The sequence below is a fragment of the Pavona decussata genome, unplaced genomic scaffold (assembly GCF_977016875.1).
Source record: "Pavona decussata unplaced genomic scaffold, jaPavDecu1.1 SCAFFOLD_217, whole genome shotgun sequence".
In the NCBI taxonomy this organism is placed as follows: domain Eukaryota; kingdom Metazoa; phylum Cnidaria; class Anthozoa; order Scleractinia; family Agariciidae; genus Pavona; species Pavona decussata.
This window is the reverse complement of record NW_028145622.1, coordinates 468,027-489,396: the sequence shown is the minus strand read 5'-3', so window position 1 is coordinate 489,396 and position 21,370 is coordinate 468,027. Positions and strand designations below refer to the sequence as shown.

At 38.6% G+C, this 21,370-nt stretch overlaps 2 protein-coding genes and 1 pseudogene across 3 annotated transcripts; 1 reads left to right on the top strand and 2 right to left on the bottom strand.

The window, feature by feature from the left end:
- The first annotated feature begins 652 nt into the window (after positions 1–652).
- On the top strand, positions 653–1,854 carry LOC146459692 (adenosine receptor A2a-like; annotated as a pseudogene).
- Positions 1,855–1,999: 145 nt separating this feature from the next.
- Positions 2,000–12,927, bottom strand: LOC146459691 (patatin-like phospholipase domain-containing protein 4). 2 transcript variants are annotated; one of them, XM_085089194.1, is made up of 4 exons: positions 12,835–12,927; positions 8,812–9,215; positions 8,097–8,162; positions 2,000–3,343 (listed from the first exon to the last, which is right to left on the bottom strand). In XM_085089194.1, exons 2-4 carry the CDS (start codon positions 9,208–9,210, stop codon positions 3,062–3,064), a joined length of 747 nt encoding a protein of 248 aa, XP_084945320.1. In that variant the 5' UTR covers positions 9,211–9,215; positions 12,835–12,927; the 3' UTR covers positions 2,000–3,061. The 2 variants fall into 2 exon arrangements, with proteins under 2 accessions (XP_084945320.1, XP_084945319.1); XM_085089193.1 differs by lacking the exon at positions 2,000–3,343 and adding an exon at positions 5,026–6,009.
- A 1,303-nt stretch (positions 12,928–14,230) lies between these two features.
- LOC146459690 (DNA-directed RNA polymerase I subunit RPA12-like) lies at positions 14,231–20,696 on the bottom strand. The gene is made up of 4 exons (XM_085089197.1): positions 18,996–20,696; positions 17,546–17,643; positions 15,917–16,026; positions 14,231–15,239 (listed from the first exon to the last, which is right to left on the bottom strand). The coding sequence occupies exons 1-4, from the start codon at positions 19,123–19,125 to the stop codon at positions 15,215–15,217; spliced, it is 363 nt and encodes a 120-aa protein (XP_084945323.1). The 5' UTR covers positions 19,126–20,696; the 3' UTR covers positions 14,231–15,214.
- Between the last annotated feature and the right edge of the window lie 674 nt (positions 20,697–21,370).

Here is a 21,370-nt window from a genome sequence, read left to right as displayed (position 1 = left end):
TGAACAGTTGCCTTAGTTTGCTTTCCTTCCACACATGAATTATATATTGAAATATTGACTGGGCATGATCGAAGAAACGCTTTTCCTTACACACACAGCCTTACCATTCACATATTTATACGACAGTTGTGTGTAAGGTTGGTTTACACAATTTCACAATAGACTAAATGCTGGTCAAACAGCCTGTCTCGCACTTTGTTTGACAGTCTAGGGGAAAATGTCTCAGGTTCAAGTATTAAATGAGAAATGCAATATTTCAATTGTTTCACTCCATGGTGCATAGGCACGGTATCCGGTCGTTACGTTCCAAGTCAAAGTCACTTCGTTCCATTCAAAAATAAAATCGTTTGTTCCGTTAAAAAATAAAGACGGTAATAAGCACTGATTACAGCTGACGATAAAAAGCGCATATATTTTCTCAAACTTTTCATGGCGATGTTCATAGTTAAAATGCAAAAGGTAGTATGATCAACCAAAAAAAAAAAAAAAGCACTCGAACTCAAAATCCCGTGAAGTGGAACAATAACAATTACAAAAAGCAGCGAAAAACTGATTCACGACATGTTTTGCCTCCTAGGCAAGTTTGTTTACACAATCCGACCAACTTTGATTAAACAGGTGAGCAAAACAAATATTTTCTCGTTCGCTAAAATGATTCATTTCGATTAAAAATTTTACCTAATTGGACGCGTACGATTGTCCTTCTAGCAAAAGAAGATCATCAGTTTGGGATAGGAAGTCTTTCCTGCAACCGCGTGTTATCACTCTGTTGTAATTGGCTGATATCATTTCGTTCTACAATTGAGAGAAGATCGAGAAGCTCTGCCAATTCAAAGCAAGAAAGTCATGAACGCATCTACTGGGCCAAATACGAGTAATCAATTTTATGACTGTGCTAATTGCGAGCAGCCACATTGTGTTATTCGATTAAGTACGACATCCAAGGTGATATATATTTCCCTGTCGCTTCTATGCGGCATTTTTGCAGTTGGAGGGAACTTAGCCCTTCTTGTGGCTCTATACCGCACGGCAGGGTTACGCGACCGAATGAATTACTACTACATCATTTCGCTTGCTATTGCCGACTTCTTCATAGGCTTAACGATGACTCCCTTATACATTTGCTATGCTCTCGTGTATCTCCCTTCCTGGCTTATCAAACTTGAGGGATTTCTTTGGATTGTGACAGTAACAGCCACCACCTATAGTCTGAGCGCTGTGAGTTTGGACAGGTTTATATCGGTGGTATATCCTCTGCATTACCCTCAAGTTGTGACTGAGAAACGATGTTATCGTGTCATATTTCTTATCTGGCTTGGATCCTTCGTTTTTGGCTTTCCAAGATTAGTTCTGAACGACTTTGAACAGCTAGAAAAGCTCTGGATCGCTTGTTCGGTCGCGACAATAATTATACCATTGTTGATTATGTCTTTTAGTTACGGCAAAATTTTTGCAGCTGTTCAAAAGCACAAAAGGACCATTGCTGATAGCCAACTCTCAAGCGAAACTTTAGGGAACAAAAAGGGTGCCGTGACGATTGGAATAATTGTTGGTTTATTTCTTGTGACTTTTCTTCCAAGCGCTGTTGTTTATTTTATCCTTGTAATGGAGAATGACCCATGCAAAGAGCTGCAGCTAAACTACATTTGTCGCTCTCGTGTCGTTTATCCATTCGTCGTTCAACCCTTGGGTTTATGGGCTCCGATATCTCGAGTTGAGAAAAGCGATAAAACAGGTGATTTTCCCTTAGTGCGGAGGTGACACTTTTTTAAACGTCGTATTTACTTTGCAATATGAAAAATAAACCAACTGAAACATGTCAATCTTCAAGTGTTTGGATGGATCGCTACCGCTGAGTCCAGCGTCTGCACACCAGTTCCAAATCAAACCAGCACCACGGTCAAATGCCAAAATCCAACGCTACTTCCGTTTTCCTACGTCTTTGATTTACGAGCGTGACGTTCATATGGCAACAATGTGAAAAGCACACGGAGAAAACTTTTATTTTTATTTATTTATTTACTGCTGCTGCTACTAATTGAAGCTTCTTAATTATCTTAGAAATGGGTTGTTTTTTTTCCATAATTTTCTCTTTGGATTTCAGCAGTCCTTACTAAGGTCTTCTCTTCCCGCATAGTCATAAAAAAAAAACACCTCTGCATTAGGAACACCGTCCTTACATTACAACAATTTCAATTAGGGGTTAGGGATTTTATACAACTTAGGCTTAATGGATCAACAAAATCATTTTCGGGCCCCTCGTAACTAGAGTCTTCTTTGTATTTGAAATGGCAGTTGTACAAGGACCTTACAACTATCATATCCAGTCACAGGATCCTGAACTTCATGTAGGCAGCTGCAGCGGGCTTGCCGGCACTTTGAATGAAATATAGTCTCCATGATATTTGCTGATTTAAACGGTTCTTAAACGGGTAAAGCAGGAACTTGGATTTCCTCTTCTATACACTGCGAAATTAAAATGAGACTTGACACAATGGGAATAGGATCTGTTCACTGGCACTGGGAAAAAATCATTTTAAATCAGGGAATGGGAAATCGTTTATCACATCCCTCTCCCGAAGACTCGTAAGTGAAAAAACTGTTAAAAAAGAATTCTCCGTTCCACAATCCAGTCCATTCGCTATAAACCAGTCTCTGTAAGGGAAAACCAGTCCATGTAGCCCACAACCGTTTGAAGTTTGTCCGGATTTCAGACAGGGTGAAAGCAAAGCAGTTACCCCATGCAAATTCTACGGATTGTTCCGGTAAAGTTAGACTGTTGACAGTCCCCTATTTTTCCATGGGATTTTCGAGACTCGTATGCTTCAATCGAACTCCCGCCGTCTTGGTTTGTAACGGCGGTCGCAACCTGCTCCCCCTCCCCTACTCAACGTACCCGCACTAGGGCCCCCCTCGGTAGTTTAGGCACTCTCTCCAGGTTGCGCCCGCCGTTACAAACGAAGATGGCGGGAGTTCGATCGAAGCGTACGAGTCTTGAAAATCCCACAGAAAAATAGGGGACTGTGAACAGTCTACGGTAAAGTGTGAAACGAACAATTCTCTAATTCAGCTGATTATTGTTGATGTACTGCAGAGCATCTCTGAAGCCATCCGCATATATTTCCCTACGAAGCCGCTTCCTGGGTGGGTACAAAATGTTCGCTGCTCTCCGCATGTTTTCCCTGTTGACAAACACGTGCATATTCCTCCAGTGCATTTCAGACAAGACTCGGGATTTATCCCGTGGGCAGATTTCGCTATTCCCGCTGAACGGAGACACTCGAATGGTAAATCCCCCAGGAGGATTTGGCAGGTTGTCAGTGAAGCCACCATCATACCAAGACTAAAAGAAAAGAGGCGAAAGAAGAAACTATTTTAAAAAGTATTTGAGTGACTTTGGGTAAACTCCAAGCTCCAGTTTTAAGACAGTTCTCCATCAGTCACACCAGTTTTACTTTATTTATTTTTTATCACCGTTTTAGAAACAGGATTACCTGAAGGGACAACTTTCAGAACACATATTTAACCACAATGATTCGTCGGAATCCCTTGACTACTCAGAAGGCATAAATTTAGCAGTTATGAAAATTTGCATTCTCTCTTTATATGTTTGTGCTCTTTGTAAATTCTTATCGCTTTCAACTGATGAAGGCTTAAGTTTTTGCCGAAACGTTGAGTTTATTCGCTAGTGCCGTATCTCTTCCAGATCTCTATTTTTACTGGTCTCTATATCCTGTGGCCGCTATTGTTCTCAGCGGAGGATTTATTGTTTGTATCCTATTAGCTATTGCTTCGTTCTCCAATCACAGACCACGGGCTCGTTTACAAAAAAAACATTTGATTTTTTTAAACGTTAACATATTTTAACCAAAGAAACTATCAGTTATGAAAACATTTGTTAAAAATGACTCCATTCAGCGGGAACTTGAAATCTGCCCACAGTACAATTTTTTTGTATTACGGGTTTAGAGTAGAGAGATGCACTTTGTATACTTTTCAGTGAAAAGCTTTCATTGGACAGCTTTAGTATACGCTAGCTTTGCTTCAAGTTTTCCACGGCTGTCGTAATACAAGGACCTCCGCTCTCCCTCTACCGCCTCTTTTTCAACCAAATTCTCGGCGTTTGGAAATGGGTTGAAACACTCTCCCTCGTGCTTGATATATTACATCAAAGTCAAACAGGTGCACAGTTTACAATGACTTAGGTAATTACTCCCACACTAATCACGTGCCGACCAGTGCTGTTAATGTTGTTTTTCCTTTTCTTACGCGATCAATATGGTGATCAATAAGAACTGCGAGGGTGTTTCTGCTATCTACTTAAGACTATCAAGAGCCACAATTTGCGAGCAGAAAGCAGATACTCTTTTCTAACTATCGTTACTCGGCTGCAACTATTCCAACACTAGAGTTGTTACGATTGAAATTCAAATGTTTCACTGACGTCTCCTCACTTCTATGGGTATCATACCAATCACAAATTAAGAAAATGAGCAGCTCCCAGTAAATTACGCGCAATTTGGAGGATTTCCACGTGTGATACACGCGCGTAATGCTGCTATTCCTCCAGCCAGTAAAGCAGCCCAGTTAGTTAAGAGCACTGTACTCAGGTATCGCAGAGTCATGGGTTCGAATCCCGTTCAAGCGCGAACGTTTTTATTTTATTTATAAACTTCGCCAGAGGAGGAAAAAAAAAAAAAAAACAGGAAGAAACCTCTGACAGTAGAGAACTCACAGAAGGATAAGTTCCAATAACGAGACTCCTTGCATAAATGAAATTACAGGTTTTCTTTTCTCAGCTGTTTAAGTCATGTACATAACTGCAATGGTCACGCATTTATTGGCTGTTGTAGTTTTACTGTGGTGAGTACTACTTGCCATCGTGTATACAACCACTGCCCCACCCAGCCACAGTCTCAAACGTTGTCGGGGTTTGAGCATAAAGGAACTGGTAATAACAGGTTTTGTTTAAAGAGGACCCACCTTGTCTGGGGTGGGGGGTTATCAAAGACGCCATCTATCTCATGAACATTACCGACGAAACTTTATTGGCTTTAAAATTTGAGTTGACACAAAAATATTCAGCTAGCAAGAGTCAGCATTGCTAGATAAACAAGAAAGGTGAGGTTTGAATATCATTGTCATTTTTTACTACTTGATGGAGGGTGGCTATGCAAGAAAGACACCATCTTTTGAGGAAGGAGGGGGTGTAGGCAGAGAACACCACTTATTTTGTGAGGTGGTGAGTCCTGTACGAGTATAGTAGTTTTAACCACTTCCCTAATATACATATTCTAAAAGAAAGTAAGGATTAGAAAGTTTCATGTGAGTAGTCACACTTATTATTATTATTAAGAATTTTACCAACTGACTCAAAGAGTAAAAAGAAGAAACACATTGTGATAGAACAAAAGGAAACCATATTTTTTCCAGTATCGATGAGTAAGGTACAACTGTATTAACAGACTTGTTTCAACTACAGTACCAATTTATCATACCAAACACATTGTACCAAGCTTGATTGCAAGCCATGCAGTGTTTCCCAAATGAACAGCTAGAGGCAGAAATCGAGCCTACCACCGTACTAGCATAATTATACCAGATAGGAGATAACAATAATTATCAAATGAATTCATTCCAAATGAGATGTTCGACTCGCTGATTAAAGAGCTAATCTCAGCGCCTTTCTATGGGTAAATAAGAATGTCGAGCAGTTAGAGAATAATTGCACAAATTCTCCGCCTGTAGAAACTTAAGAGTGTCATCATAACCTAACTGGACTAGACTTTCTATTCCATCCCTCTTAGGTGGAACAAAAATTTGGAGTTCCCTTTGAAGATTTTCCCTGTTAACGTAGACATTCATGTTGTGGAAAGTGACGTCGGTAAAGCCCTGTGACTCGTCTTGTGGGCAGATATCGTTGTGTTTACCGCTGAATGGAGAAACACGAATGGTTCGGCCAAACGGAAGCCTTGGCAAGTTATCGCTTAGTCCACCATCAACCCATTTCTGTCAACAGAACCAAAAGTGATGCGTTGAATCTCGGACTGTTCCCTTATCAAATATGCACTTCTAGTAATTTTATAATTGTGATACAATGTAGCATTAACTACCAATCCTTTTTCTTATTTTAATTCTAATTGCGGGGAGGAGGGGGGGGGGGGGGGGAAGTACTCTGCTATCATTATTAAGTTATATACAGTCCACTCCCAATAACTCGAACCTCCGCTAACTCCAACCAATTTTTGTTTTCCTTCAGGTCATTTTCTATATAATTTTACCCACGATAACTCGAACCATGTTTGTCTTTGAAGCCTCCAAAGTTCGCAGTACCTAGTCTTTTCCTCTTGCTTTGCTTTGTTTTTTTGTTTTTTTTTTTTTTTGTTTCGCGTCACGTTACGTTTTGATTTATAACTTAGAAATACAGTATTGTTCCATTTTCACTCGACTTCTCTGTAATTAAATTTTATTAAAATTGACAATGTATGAATAGAAATACACAGTAAACACCGTTTTCCCCTTATTTCTGCTCATTTGTTCTCAACTCCCGATAACTTGAACCTTTTTCAATCCCGTTGACGGTTGGAGTTATCGGGAGTCGACTGTAGGTACAGTATACATACGCGACAGCAAAGGGTATGGATTTGATTTTAGAAATTTTTGGTGTGAAAGTCTAAAAACGAGTATGGATTCTAGAGGACTGAAACAGGGATGGGGGGACTCGCCCCATGCCCAACCCCAACCTGAAGGGCCGGGGTTTTCGGTTAAGTGCCTTCCCTTCGCCACTACTTGAAGATCTTTACGATAAACGTTACAGCTGTTCTACTATACGGGTGTGAAACGTGGTGTGGGACTAAGAACGACCCCACCAAGCTGGATGTACTCCTACCAAAGAAATTGAGAAGGATAATGAAGACCTATTGGCTTATGAAAGTATCCAATCTCTTGAATGAAGAGATCCGTATCTAGGCTAACATCAGCAACATCAGTGAGCAAATCTACCGGCGGTGCTGGAGGTTCATTGGCCACATTCTCAGAATGGATGCCAACCAACACCCCGAAAAGGCATTAACCTAAGCTCCAGAGGGAAAGAGGGTTGTGGCAGACTGAGAGAGACCTGGCGCAGAACCACAGAGAAAGAAAGGACAGCCTTGGGTTTTTGCATCATGGAGTGAAACGGCAGTGGTTGAACGTGACCAAGTAGAATGGCGAAGAATAATTTCTGGCCCATAATTCCCCCATTGCCAGGGTCAAGGAAATAACTCAAGTAAGTCATTTTAGACTGGCCAATTTACTCTGTAGTATCAGCAAAGATACTACACTGTAAAACTGGGCATTACGCCCAAATCCCATTGTTAGCTCATAGGAGAAGTTCCTTCTATGCAGTATTCATGTACTGGTAACTGCCTGAGTAGCTAATGTAACATTTCACAGTAGCTCTCCGCTTCAATTCTTTCTCGCAAGTTTTTGGTCTCCTTAGAATAGCATAACACCTGAACTGTTACTGTATCTCAGTTTGGGAATCAAACTGATTCAGTGACTGGTTATTTGATTGACTGATTAATTCAAGATTGATTTCGTCCTTGATTGATTGTTGACTACCTGTAATTTGATGGCGTCAATTTGAGCTACAATCAATTGGCTGATTGGTTAATTGTTTTATAATTGAATGATTGATTGATTGATTGATTGATTGATTGATTGATTGATTGATTGATTGATTGATTGGTTGGTTGGTTGGTTGGTCGGTCGGTCGGTCGGTCGATCGATCGATCGATCGATCGATCGATTGATTGATTGTTAAATGTGCACTTGGGAAAAAGCAACTAGGAGTTACTAATTGCAGTATACAGTGTAACTATTACTATTAATGAGCCTGCTGACAGAGGTTTTTCTTGGCTACAATTTCCTGGTCAAGGATAATGACCAAAAGGTCTGGGATGACTTTGATAACAGTAAGCCTAATGTAGACAGTATTGACAGCTGGCCCACAATAAATTATTGTATTACAGGAAAATAATTGACATTACCAGACTAACAAAAATTATTGAAAGAACATGTACAGTAATAATTATTAAAACAATGATGAACCGTACCTGTCCTTTAAATTGTGGAAATTTCAGTCCAGCATAAAAGGGAATGTAGCAGCTTGCTAGCAAAACCTTGGAAACAGAAAAAATCTTGTCAATAATACTGTACTTTCTATAATATTGAATAAAGAGCTTTGCTAAAATTGGGCCAGGCTGGCCTGGCAACACACTGGTTCCTAGGCGAACTGACTTCTCAGTCTGCCACCCAGTGGCCCCTGAACCTAACACCACAGGCCACAGCCCACTTCTAACCCTAAGATTAATCTTAACTCTAGCCTTAGTGCTGAGAAGCGACCAACAGGCTGCAGGCCACCGGGTCAAGGATTGTGGTCTGGCCTGAGGATTGATGGGCCATAGGCCAAGAAGTGGGAAATGGGCTGTGAGCTGTGGACTCGCTTTTAATGAAACCTGAAAATGAAGGCTACAGCTGTAGCTAACATGTAGCTTCACATAGCCTTGGTAATACCCCAACTTTTTGCCTTTCTGATATCTAACTGCTGCAAACATTTTACAAAAATCTGAGTGTGGGAACATTTCGGAGTGATAATTTGTCCTATGAAGTACTAACAAAATCAATTAAATTCTCATTCTGTCAAAAGCTGACTAGTACAACATCTTGCATTTAAATTAATAATTGTTATGTACAACTAATACAAATAACAATTAACACTAATTGGCACAAAATCTAGGAGTAAAATCATTAATTGAAAACAAATCTTACCTGAATCAAATCCTCTTTTGACTCAAATTCAGATATAATAACATTCTTCCTGTCTTTTAAACTTGTTACAGAAATGTAAAGCCTCCCTGAGGCAACCTTGTGTGAATTTGATGGCAAATGAAGTTCAAGACCTTTTCTTAAGCTTCCTACCAAGTCAAAGTGAGGATTGAAAGGCCCAAGCGGGTGTTTACGAGCTTCATTAGTGAGCTCAATTACATAATCAGAACACTTGTTTAAAGGAGCTGATGTTGCTAGCACGGCGGCAACTAGTGATCCTGCAGAAGCCCCTGCAAAAGCTGTTACATTTTTGAGAAACTGTGGTGCATGCGATGTTAAGCAGGCTGCGACACCAAGATGGTAGACTCCGAGAAAGCCACAGCCTGCAAATGACAAGTTCATGGGATCTGAAAGGAATGAAAGAGGCTAAATTGAATACAATGCATTACAAATAGAAAATGATAACATATCATAATGCCATTCTGTTAAAACACAAATAGCCTAAACTCAGAGAGTATAGATGACCTTTGTAATGACATTGTAATTCATGATCTAGCATTATACATCAGTCAATTCCAACATTTCTCAAACAAGACCTTATAATTTACATAACTATCACACAATGGTTTTGTGACTTTCAAATTTCATGTACAACGTCATTATAGAGGTCATTATTATACATGTAAGCTTTAATACATGAAAACACTCCCAAAGATAAGAAGAAATGAGAATGATGTATTAAAGTGCCTATCACCCTTACACAGTTTTAATGAATTTCGAAAATTTATGCATGTCTAAGACGCTTTGCGAAGAAATAAATCGTATTCCATGTTTCGTTTTGTTTTTATCAGACGACAAAATCGCCCAAAATAGGTCGTTTTCCGCCATATTGAATACAAAAAGGAGCAGTTGAGAGACTGGGTTCTAACAAGCTTGTGACGTCGACCCGGTATCTCAGTCACAGTGCATTTGCTCATTTGTCACTACATTCTCTGTACTGAACTTGGAATGTGTTAGGATGGTATGTGGTAGGTGAATATGCTGCCTTCACAGTTATGTAGAAGGGTATAGTTCTGCTCGCTACACTGTTCGATAATGATGAAGCAAGGAAATGCAGAAAGAAATAGATCGATTTCATGAAACAAAAGCGGGTAAACCTGGAAAATCGTCAATATGCTCCAAGCACTTCGTGAACGACGACTTCATGCGTCGATTCTGATTTCTTGATGAAGTGAGTAACAAGCCAACCCTCCCAAGACTGAAACGAGATGATAGCGGTATTAATGTGACGCCAACTGCCCATGCTAAAGCGGTGACCAGATTTAAACCATTTCCAAACATCGCCGCGAACGTGCGGTAAGAAAAGTTTCCGTTTTTTTATTTAAGCTTATAGGTGCAGCTAATAAAAAACCTACTGAAATAGTAAACTTATTTTCATTTACAATTGGTCTAGACTCACAAAAATGCGAAGAGGCGAATGGAGTCTCTTACTTCTGAGACTGCTGTCTGTTGGCGCGCGGATGAGGGGCCACAGTGACATGATAAAGCTAGTTCTTTTTCTTTCTCAATTCCACGCGTATAAGTTTGGGATTAGCCTTTCCAAGAAGAACAGATCATTCTTTTTAAAAAAGCTTCAGTCTTGAATTTGTCTGTGAAGAACGAGCCAGTAATTAAGAGTCAATCGAAAATCTCGGTCGATTGACATACACTGTACTGCTCAAAATACTGCTCGAAAGGTCGGCTTTTCTTACCTGGAAATCGAGATATTTTGAAAAAGTACACACGCAATGGCTTTCCAAACGTTGTGCGGTTTTACTTCTCTTAATACAAGAACAATTTCAGCTAAAAACAATTTAAAGATGGTAAAAAAATCAACTGAATAAGCTTATATTTACACCACGAAAAATGTCTCCTCAGCGGTCCGCATGTTGTCGCGAAGTAAAATTTGATGTGGGTATTTTTGTTGACAAAAGGCAAGCCTCTTGTTCATAGGAAAAGTCTTGCTTATTTACACTTCCCTCGAGCCCCAGTAAAATATTCTTTAAAACCGAAAGATTTCAAATATTTAGAAAATAGCAAGCTCCCCCAACACAAACCTCAGAGCGGAGCGAAGCGAGGCGATGCAAAGGGTCATGCAAAAACGAAGCCGTAACTAAACAAACATTTCACGCATTGCATAGCTCTCGAAGCAATCTACAGTGCTAGAGAAAGGATCAAAAAACAAATAGCAACGACCAGAGACACAACATCTTGTCACAAAAACAAATGGCCGGGCCCCGAAATACAAAAACTGTAAGATAAAGTGATGTAATTACACAGTTGCATCCTCACAAAGATGACAACAATAGCGGTCGCTTTCGGAGGTTAAAGATTATCACCCGGTTCAATCCTAACTAGAAGCTGTACTGTCACCGGACCGCGAACTGAAACGAGCCAAACTAGATCTAAATATTAGTAAAATGAAATGGCATAAGAACGACAGCGGCTAAACAGAAACAACAAGAGGTGAAATAAACAGGCGCTAAACGCAGAACTCTAACCCCAGAATGTCCTTTGAGATCAAAATACAAAACATGCTACAGTTAAGCACATGGTTTTGTTCTATCAATGATTATCATACAAATCCTTCAAATCGTCATGCCAACCAGCTGTAAACATATAAGAAGCTAAATTGATCAAAAGACTGAGATAGAAGCGATAAACATGCGAGTAGGAGTTGTGTAGGCCTTTCATTCCTATTTTACGTGCTTGATAGTCGCGTCAATCACGTAGCCGGGGTTGTAGTTAAATTCTGAATCATCTGCGTTACAGCTTTGCTCGGATTCGGTGTCAGTGTTCGGATTTTAGGCTAAAAAATCGGCCAGAAACCCCAAATAGCTCGCGTAGAATTCACTCCGACTCACTACTGTTTTGCTGTGTGCTTGTTATCGAGATACCGGGTTGACGTCACAACTCACTAGTGCCAGTCCTCTAATGGCGCGGTTTTAACTTCGGAAATTGTGATTTCGATCGCGTTTTAAAAATCGAGAATAACTTCAAATCTCATTATTTTGCTTGTTTTGGCTTACTTTCTACGTCTACTTTTGAGAATGAAAGGAATTGGGTAGGGGTGATTATAGGCACTTTAACCAGTAAATGACACAGGCAAACTCGGAAAAAAAATCTGAGTGCTCCTATCAAGAGTCGAACCTACATGTAAGACCTTCCGATTACTAGTTCGGATGCTCTACCACTGCAGGAGCTACAGGAGACTCGTGGGAGCTAAGGCCATTAAACTACATGTAGGTTAATGGCACAAACATCATCCATGTTGCTAGTAGGATTGGAATGACAATGTGCGGCATCTACCTACCTACCTACCTACCTACCTACCTACCTACCTACATACATACATACATATAATTTTTGTTAAAGCAGGTCGGTTTGTGGCAACCGAGGCTGGTGTGGACCTGCCAGGAACTAAAAAGACTGCTTAAATATATGTACAATTCTAAAGAAAAAGTAAAGAAATTTCAAGAACTTAGAAATATAAAAAATTCGTTTGCTTGGATGTTATCATACAGGCCTCCTTTTCGCTTTTCCTCCTATGCGCAATGGAAATAATGTGATGGAATATGTTAAACCTTTAAATAAATGAGAATGATGTATTAATCAGTAAATGACACAGGCATACTCGGAAAAAAATCCGAGTGCTCCTATACTAGTCGAACCTAAGACCTTCCGATTACTAGTTCCGATTACTACTTCGGATGCTGAGGTCTTTCTTGCCTGTTTTCGAGAGAAGTGGCTGACCCGAACATGATTTGGCTTATAGTTGTGTTGTACAAGTCTATGTTTATGAAATCATTTCAAAACATGTTTACGTGCGACAAAAGTCAGTAAAAACGTCTGTACGAGAATGAGCTAATGGTCAGGAAAAGACAGTCGAAATCAGACTGAAATTCTTCTGGGAATTTCATATGCACAACTCAGATTAGTGTATTTACGACCTATCTAGTAGTGTTAGTAAGAAAAAGAATGAAATACCTGTTGATCGCTGCAGACAAGCACACAAACGCTCAAAAGAAACAAGCACAGTCTGGCCAAAATATAAACTTCACAACAGTCTAAGCAGCCGAGCCTCCACATGAAGGAAAGGCCACAGAGCTTTCGGTAAATAGTATATTGGAATGGACTTAAAACTTTTGCAATGATTTCATCACAGGGAGTCCACAAAAGTTGTGAAAAAGAAATAAATTAATAAATTATTGACTTACGTTGTTCGTTTCTTGCAGTTTTCTATAGTGCTCATTTGCATAAAATTTACGCGACAGCACTTATGTTGTGTACTGAGTTGTGCGCGAGCGGATCTAAGCTCTGCTGACTTTACTATATATAGTAAAGTCAGCAGAGCTCAGATCCGCTCGCGCACAACTCAGTACACGACATAAGTGCTGTCGCGTAAATTTTATGCAAATGAGCACTATAGGAAACCACAAGAAACAAACAACGTAAGTCAATAATTTATTAATTTATTCCTTTTTCACAACTTTTGTGGACTCCCTGTGATTTCATATCTTCAGGAGCTATTACGTGCAAAGTGCTAATTTAAACGTTCATTTTGCAAAATTTTGAGAGAAAAAATACGTACGATAGCAAAAAAAAGAAAATAAATGTATAGCCTCCAGAGGGTAACTGGAGTTACAGTACTGGGAGGGTGGCTTAAACTGGCCAGACAGGAGACGGCTGACAGTGAGGGCTGTCAACTCTCCCGGATAATCCGGGAGTCTCCAGATTTTGAACCGTATCTCCCGGTTTCCAGATTTATGTCTGTAATCTCCCGATAATTGGCGAAGTTTGCTATCAGTGGTGTAGACTGGACTTTCTGAGAACGAAATGTGAAATGTTTAACGGTGTTTGTGGTACTGTTGAATTTCTAACCCCCCCGCCCCAACTGAACCCGTCAATTTGGCCTTGATGCGACGCCTCCGGTAAGGCATTTTGTTATTGCTGGCCGGGGAACTCATTTTCTCCATATTTGAAGACGTGTGAGGTTGACAGCCCTGGGGAGGGGATGCGGAAGCTAAATTGGAATTTCCAAATAGTTAAAAGGTCCTAAAATAAATAAATAAATAAATAAATAAATAAATAAATAAATAAATAAATGAATAAATAAATAAAATATCGTTGGTATTGTTTCTCGATGCATTGGCGGAAACTACTCTATAACCTGCATCACACAACCTGTGCGAAATTTAGTCTAATAGCAGTCAAGCATTCTAAAGGCCTATTTTTTATATTTTTGTAGACGTTCAGTTTTTTAGCAAAAACTACCCCACAAGCTTTTTAGCTTTAATATTCATCGTTTTAAAATAAAGGTTATCTATCTATCTAAGGTAAGCAGACAAGCAAGGGGGGATAGGTGTTACAACAACAAACAAAAAACGAGGAAAGGATCTCAAGGTTTAATTCAAATTTCGAAGAGGTTTTCAACTATTCTATAACAATTTCAAATTCTTGCTAATATCTACCCATACACGTACACATATAAAGCTTTCATGTGGTGTATTTGGATTGATCTGAGGTTACAACTCGTTTCTGTGCGCTTGTGGGGTTATTGTTAACAAAACTGAACCATTATTTCAATGTTCCAATCGAAAAAAAAAAATAATAATTTAATATATTTTTTTGGCTATTCAAAGTGATCACTAAAAATAGGTGACTCGCTGCCATTTAATATAAAAAATAATTTTATATACATACAAATTACATGACTGCAGTATACATTGCATGTCAGTTGTACAGTAAATGTATAGTAAGTGGTGAATTTTCAATCCCTTTTTGGCATTTTATGACAACACTTCTCTTTTCAAGGTATTTTTAATGTTTTTTTTCCTGAGTTATAAATAATTATGGTACATGAAAATGAAACACTAGTCCCTGACTCCAATTCAATAAAAATGACAGTGAAAACAAGCGCACAGAAACGAGTATTAATATTATCTTTGGCTGCGGATGGTTTAAGGATGGACATGAATGCAACTTGAAAAATTTGGCTAATTGATTTTTTCAAGTGTTCTTTATGTGTATTTTTATAGAAATTGTTAAAAATTAATTATACTTTGTTTTTCACAAAGATATCACGTCTTAACATTTTCCTCTGATTGCTCTAAGAGCAATTCCATGTTAGAGAGAAGGTTCTTTGTCAAATATTTCAATATTTTGACCAAAATATCTTGTAAAGTGTATGTTAATATACAGTGTACTTACATGTATATACCTCTACTGAAATTGTTACTAAGGCAGGTCGATCAAAGTGGCCTCATTGGATTTGTTTTTGAGAACACTTTAAGCTCCAAGGTAGGACCCACTTCTTTAAATAAATAAAATTATTTATACGATAATAAATTTTGCTACATGAGTATCCCTATGAGTACTCTGTTTCTTGAAACCTACAAAAAAAAAAGAGAAGAAATTTCAGCTAACAATGGTAAAGTACAAGACAGTGTACATGGATGAAACAAAGTACAAGCTATGTTGGTGCACAGTACATACACACATGTACAAGTTGCACAACAGAGTTTGTTTCATGTATACGTTTCGTGGCAGTGGTTTGGTTTCAAATGTTGAGCCAAAACCATGACTTGTACTCCAGCAAGATTAAAGCATTGCAATGCAAAAGGTTTAATTTATTTAGTAAAACAGCACACAGTATTTTACTTGCACATGTTTAAATAATAATATTATTATACAATTTGGTGCATTTCTTTGTCATTCTCTAGAGCTTAAATCTGCATGTCTATACAATTAATTATGTGAAATGACCAAATTAATTTTTTTTCAAGGAGAAAGGAATATAAATACAAATTAGTGAATTTCCCTTTCTCTCTCTGAACTTGAATGTCTGATCCCTATGAATTTTAGCTCCTGGTCCACATCAGACAAACTGAATGAGTTGGAATGATGGCAAAACAGTTTATATTTTACGTGAAGTTTTCCTTGGCATATACATGTACAGTCTTATGGCGGGGTAAGTTAAGGTCCCTAAAGTGAAACTTTTACGTTAATTTAAAATTTGCAATCACATTCCAAGTAGCAGTAGCATGACATGACATGAAGTGACACTTACTTGCACTGTGGACAGCCATAAAACACTGTTTGTCCTTCATCAGCTGATCGCGTTTGTCTTGTGGTGTATGTCATGCCCTCGTGGCCACAGTTGGAACATTTTCTGTCAACCTGCAGTCACATAAACAAAGGTAACAAAAAGTTAAAAAAGTTAAAAGGATATTGCATTCAGCTTGCCTCAAGTGTTAAGGACAAGTATGCAATTCATCAGCTTCTGACAGGTGTACATGTATAACTCACTCAGAACTCTTAACCTTCGATCCACACGCTGGTCAGGTGTTAAAGCCACTAAACTACAGGAAAATTTGTGGCACCTACATAAATGTACAAATATGTACATGTAGGTCATTTCATATTTAAATTAACATAGTTAATTGAAGGAGTGTTGCCAATGTGCGAGCCAGTGAGCCAGCGAGCCAAACATGTGAGGCATGCGAGGCAGACGTGCGAGGCATGAACAAAACATGCGAGGCTTGTGAGGCATGAACAACCCCCAACATAAATGCTAACCGTAAAGCTAACCGGGGAGCTATTTAAGCTAACCTGAGTGCTATTTAGGCTAACCGGAGTGCTATAGCTATTTAGGCTGTAACTGGAGTGCTTTTTAGGCTAACCGGAGTGTTTTTTAGGCTAACCTGAGTGCCGCGCACATCTGCCTCGCATGGCTCGATGGCTAGCAGATTGTCAAGACCCTAATAGAAGGACTTGTTATGAATCATTGCCATGAAAACAATGGTACTGCAATTTATGTTGGAAGGGCTGCAGCCATGCACAATCCTTTGTTTTCATGTTCACACTACAGTTGAATATCTTAACTGGAACGTTTCTTATCTATTGGTCAGTTGCTTCACCACATTTCAAAATTCATTGTGGTCTGTGCACAGTCAAGGCCAAACCTTCTAACAAACACATGTAACAAAGAAGTTTGTCAGGCTTCATAACCATTAATGCCTTTTATTAACTATAGTTGCACAAATAGAAAAATGTTGTTCTGAGCTTGAATTCCAGTGAGATACCCAATGATATTCATGATGCTACATTAGGGTACGTTCGATTGACGCTATACCGGTAATATAGGAATACATACAATGATGACCAGAAATCCCTTATAAGAGGTTCTGGGAATTACTGACTGAAGTACAAAATGGATCTTATTTATTATCATGAATCAGCAAAAGCTTGCAGAAATGTTACTTATTTATAAAGAGAAATCTAACAGCTAGTCTGCTTATTCTTATTCTGGAATACAGTGAACCGAACCCAACCATTAAGACAGCAATGTACATTTTTTTTTGTTATTATTATTATTATTATTATTATTATTATTATTATTATTATTATTATTATTATTATTATTATTATTATTATTATTTTAGCTTCCCTATTTAAAACATTTACAACATACTGAATTAAATTAGGCAGGGTATACACAACAAGCAAAGTACAATTTAATTTGAAAATAAGCAAAAATACATGTAGTTAATGTTTGTTACAGCATATAACTACCGGAATATTGATCAATCAAGTTAATGGTACATGTACATGTATACTGTAACATATTCAACGACAATCCAGTTCCCAAAAATTTAAAATGACAGTGAGAACAGAAAAAAATATTATTTTTGTTTACCATTGGTCCTATTGACTCATCAACTGTTCTTGCTTGGATCATCTTTTCCTTTGGAACATTGAAAACCTTCCTTGAGTGAATTTCAATCCCTTCAAAGTCTGCAAAAAGAAACACTAATTATTATCCTACACAATGTTAAAGTTCACAGGTAAAGTTGTTTGCGCTTACAGGGAACTAGAAAATAAAAGTGGAAACCATAGTTTCAGGAACACCTCTATTAAGGAGACACAAACCTTAAATGTTCCAGAAATAAACATTTCAATATAATCTTTATAGTCAGTATACAGTATGTGTATCTGTGACCACTTACAGGAACATCTCTATTAAAGGGAAAGGGACAGTAATAATATTTCTGTTTTTGGATGTCCCAAATGCTATTGAAACCTCCATTAAGGCGACAACTAGTTACTTATCTCCTGGTAACCGACCACCAAAGAGGATTGATAGCACTATTATACGTCCCCAATTACAATTGATGACAGTCAACAATTAAAACATTCCAAGTTTACTACTAGAATAGCTTCAATTTGACAACAGTTGAGTTCCTTACTGTCAAAACTGGTTAACTGTGCATGCTCTCACTTTTCCATACAAATCTCTAAAAATGTTGGCTGCTGCTATTAGTCATGTACATCTGTTGGTAAGCTGTCCGTCATTAATTTGTCATGAAGCTTTCCATGACGTACATGAAATGTGGTACTTTGTTTGTTTTCTTCTTTGGCCGCCTCTGTGCCTACATGTACTCCGCCTGCCCTCAATTTCTCGTACATTCTCTTAAATTTCATCACATTTTATGCTTGGTTCCTTAAATTCTCATCAAGAAAGCAGGCCTTTGTTCATAGGTTATTAATAATAATTATTAACTATTAACAAAATCGGCTGAACCTCTTTTCAGGGACCACCTGCATTAAGGAGGCATATCTCTTTGTCCCAAAGGTGTCCCTATATGAAGGTTCCACTGTATGCATATGCTATATGCTCAGTCCTGTATCAATTTGTAGACCTTCAACCTCAACTCAGTCCACTGAGAACCCTTAAAGTCAATCAATCGATCGATCAATCAATCAATCAATCAATCAATCGATTTTGTTTAACAAGGGTGACACTTAACAGTCTGTTATGATTGACAAACCTATAACCCTCAGATTCCAGAACAAATTGAAATTTGGAAATTTTGGTTTTCAAGGAAAGGGGAAAACCAGAGTACTTGGAGAAAAATCTCTCGGAGCAAGGACGAGAACCAACAACAAACTCAACCCACATATGACGTCGAGACTGGGAATCGAACCTGGAACACACTCGTGGGAGGTGAATGCTCTGCGGGAATTTTGTTCGGTGTTTAAGCTTAAGCTTGAACACAAGGTTTTACTACGGGAGATCCAATGCGTCATGTACTAAAGTTCGTCAGCCGAGGACAGTTTTTAAAAGCAGAAACACGATGAAATCTTACCAGAGGTATCCTTCTGAAAATTACAAAGGCTGCAAGACACGACGTCCTCTAAACCAGGAAGAGGAAGGATAGATCCACAGCTGGGGCAGAAATCAGGATCACACTCGAATGCTTCAACTTTGGCCGCCATATTGGATTGTGGGGAGAACCGCTGGATGAGTTCGGCGATACGACGGCTCAAGAGAAGCGCGTTATAGTTACCAGACTCTCGCGGAATAAGCTCGAGCACAATTAGTTTTTAATTCACAATATTTCGCACTGTATGTCTTGATCATTTCCAATATGGTGGAATTTACCGTGAACAGATTCAGGGACCTCCAACAATCACCCAAAGTGCTTATGTTCTTCAAGACCAGGGCTACGATGAAAGAAAATAATCAGTTCCCAAAATTTAAATTCCAAGCGAAACGGACATCAATGTCAGAGATTCCAACCCCTTTTGAAGGAATATACGGAGTATTTTTTTAGCACCGAAGGCGGTAACACGAGTGCCTAAGGCGCGAGCCTCTAGTGGGGTATGGGGGTATTCCCCCCAGGAAATTTTGCAAATTTAGTTTCTTTCAAGTGGCATTTCCTGCATTGGAAATCATTTTTGTGGTATGCTATAAGGTTTTTATTCTTATCACAGATATGTTTGGGCTTTTCTTTTGATAGGAAAGTGTAATACGTAACGTTCTACAATCAGATGGCAAAAAAAAACTTGCCTTGTTTTCAGAATTTCATGATAAATCGGAAAAATCTGATGAAAATCGGGAGAGCGGGAGGTAACACATCAAATCGGGAGGGTTAGAATATCTGCAATGTTAACCCCCTTCACCAAACTTTCACTTAAGCTGATAATCTGATCGAGTTAATGAACCTGACGTAGATCGCATTTTTCTATACTTATTGCCTAGATTTACTGCCGGTGATATGTACACTCAATACAGTCAAGATGGCGGCTGGTCGGGAGAAAGCCACGGCGAGGGCCTGGTCACGTGGTAGCTAGATTTCAAAAAGTCATATAGATTTTTATCAAGTGTTTTTGCCAAGATATGGAATCTAAACTTAGCCACCTTTATTTAACCTCGTCCCAGGATTCAAAAGTGACAGCGAAACATTTGAGAAATGTTGAAATGACCTCAGAATAACGCAAAACATTAATTAATGAAAAATACAATGATTACAATATGACTTACAATACTTACAACATTTACAATACTCAAACTACGGTAAGCTCACACTAAACTAATATAAACACTGTTATGCTAAAAAAAAATGGCCTAAAAAGCGATAAGAAATTTAACCAAAACTTATACAAAACAGAAAAAATCCGAATTATCTGTGCGGGGACATCGAATGAAAGAAAGTTGTAAGCGTTCAAGACATTCAGTTGAGGCGGTCAGTCTCCCTTTCCGTCATGCACCTTAGCTTGTTCAGCCTCGAAAACGTAGGTAATCGAAAGCTTAGATTGCCTGGCATGTCCCCTTTGTATGTAACCGGTAACCGTTACTCGACATCACATAATGCTCTGATATTGGTCAGTAAAGGTAACTTTGAATTTAATTAATAATAATAATAATAATAATAGTAATAATAATAATAATAATAATAATAATAATAATAATAATAATAATAATAATAATAATACCAACAACGCTATGTTAAATTACAAAAACAACAGCAACAACAACAAAACAAACAAACAAAGCATAGCATAGCACTTAAAGTGCCCCTAACCCTACAATTTGTTTTCTTGTGGTAGATTTCCATATCTTTCAAGAACTCATTTTCGAAAAAAATTTTGAGAAATATTGAATCCTTTTTATTTTACGAGCGCTAAAAGTTACTGAAATTTTTAAATTTTTGCGCCCTTTAAGCCCCGCTGGACAAATTTTTCTCTCGTGGGCTCATTACGAACGAGCCAATGAGAAGCGTCCGATATTTGACACTGTGACGTAAGAAAAGGACACCAGAAGGATTCAGAAGGAATCTTATGAGGGGTATCGAGTGGTCCTTGCGATCATTTGCGAGCATGCGACCACTGTGTTTATTTTTGCGAGCACTAGCTGTTGTCAAATTTTTCTTGCGAGCAGCGAGCACTTTAGAAAATACAGATGGCGAGCAGCGAGCACTTTAGAAAAATAGAGATAGCGAGCAGCGAGCACTTCGAGTACTTCGTAAATTTTCCGCGAGCTGGAATCTCTCTTTTATTAATAGGATTAACGAAATCTCGAGCAATCGAGTACATGTTAACGAGAGTGCGAGCATGCGAGCAGTTGCAAAAATTTTGCGAGCACGAGCAAGCGAGCACCCGTTTAATTTTTGCGAGCACTTTTAAACTGAATGGGACCATTCGACACCCCTCTTATGCAAGCTGATTCCTTTCTCAACAT

Coding starts and splice junctions, on each gene's coding strand:
- LOC146459691 (XM_085089193.1), bottom strand. CDS start 9,210: ATGAACTTGTCATTTGCAGGCTGTGGCTTTCTCGGAGTCTACCATCTT. Junction 8,163..8,811: donor CAAAAGAGGATTTGATTCAG/GTAAGATTTGTT, acceptor TCTGTTTCCAAG/GTTTTGCTAGCAAGCTGCTA. Junction 6,010..8,096: donor TTCCACAATTTAAAGGACAG/GTACGGTTCATC, acceptor TTCTGTTGACAG/AAATGGGTTGATGGTGGACT.
- LOC146459690 (XM_085089197.1), bottom strand. CDS start 19,125: ATGGCGGCCAAAGTTGAAGCATTCGAGTGTGATCCTGATTTCTGCCCC. Junction 16,027..17,545: donor ATGAGTCAATAGGACCAATG/GTAAACAAAAAT, acceptor ATGTGACTGCAG/GTTGACAGAAAATGTTCCAA. Junction 15,240..15,916: donor TATGGCTGTCCACAGTGCAA/GTAAGTGTCACT, acceptor TTTTTTTTGTAG/GTTTCAAGAAACAGAGTACT.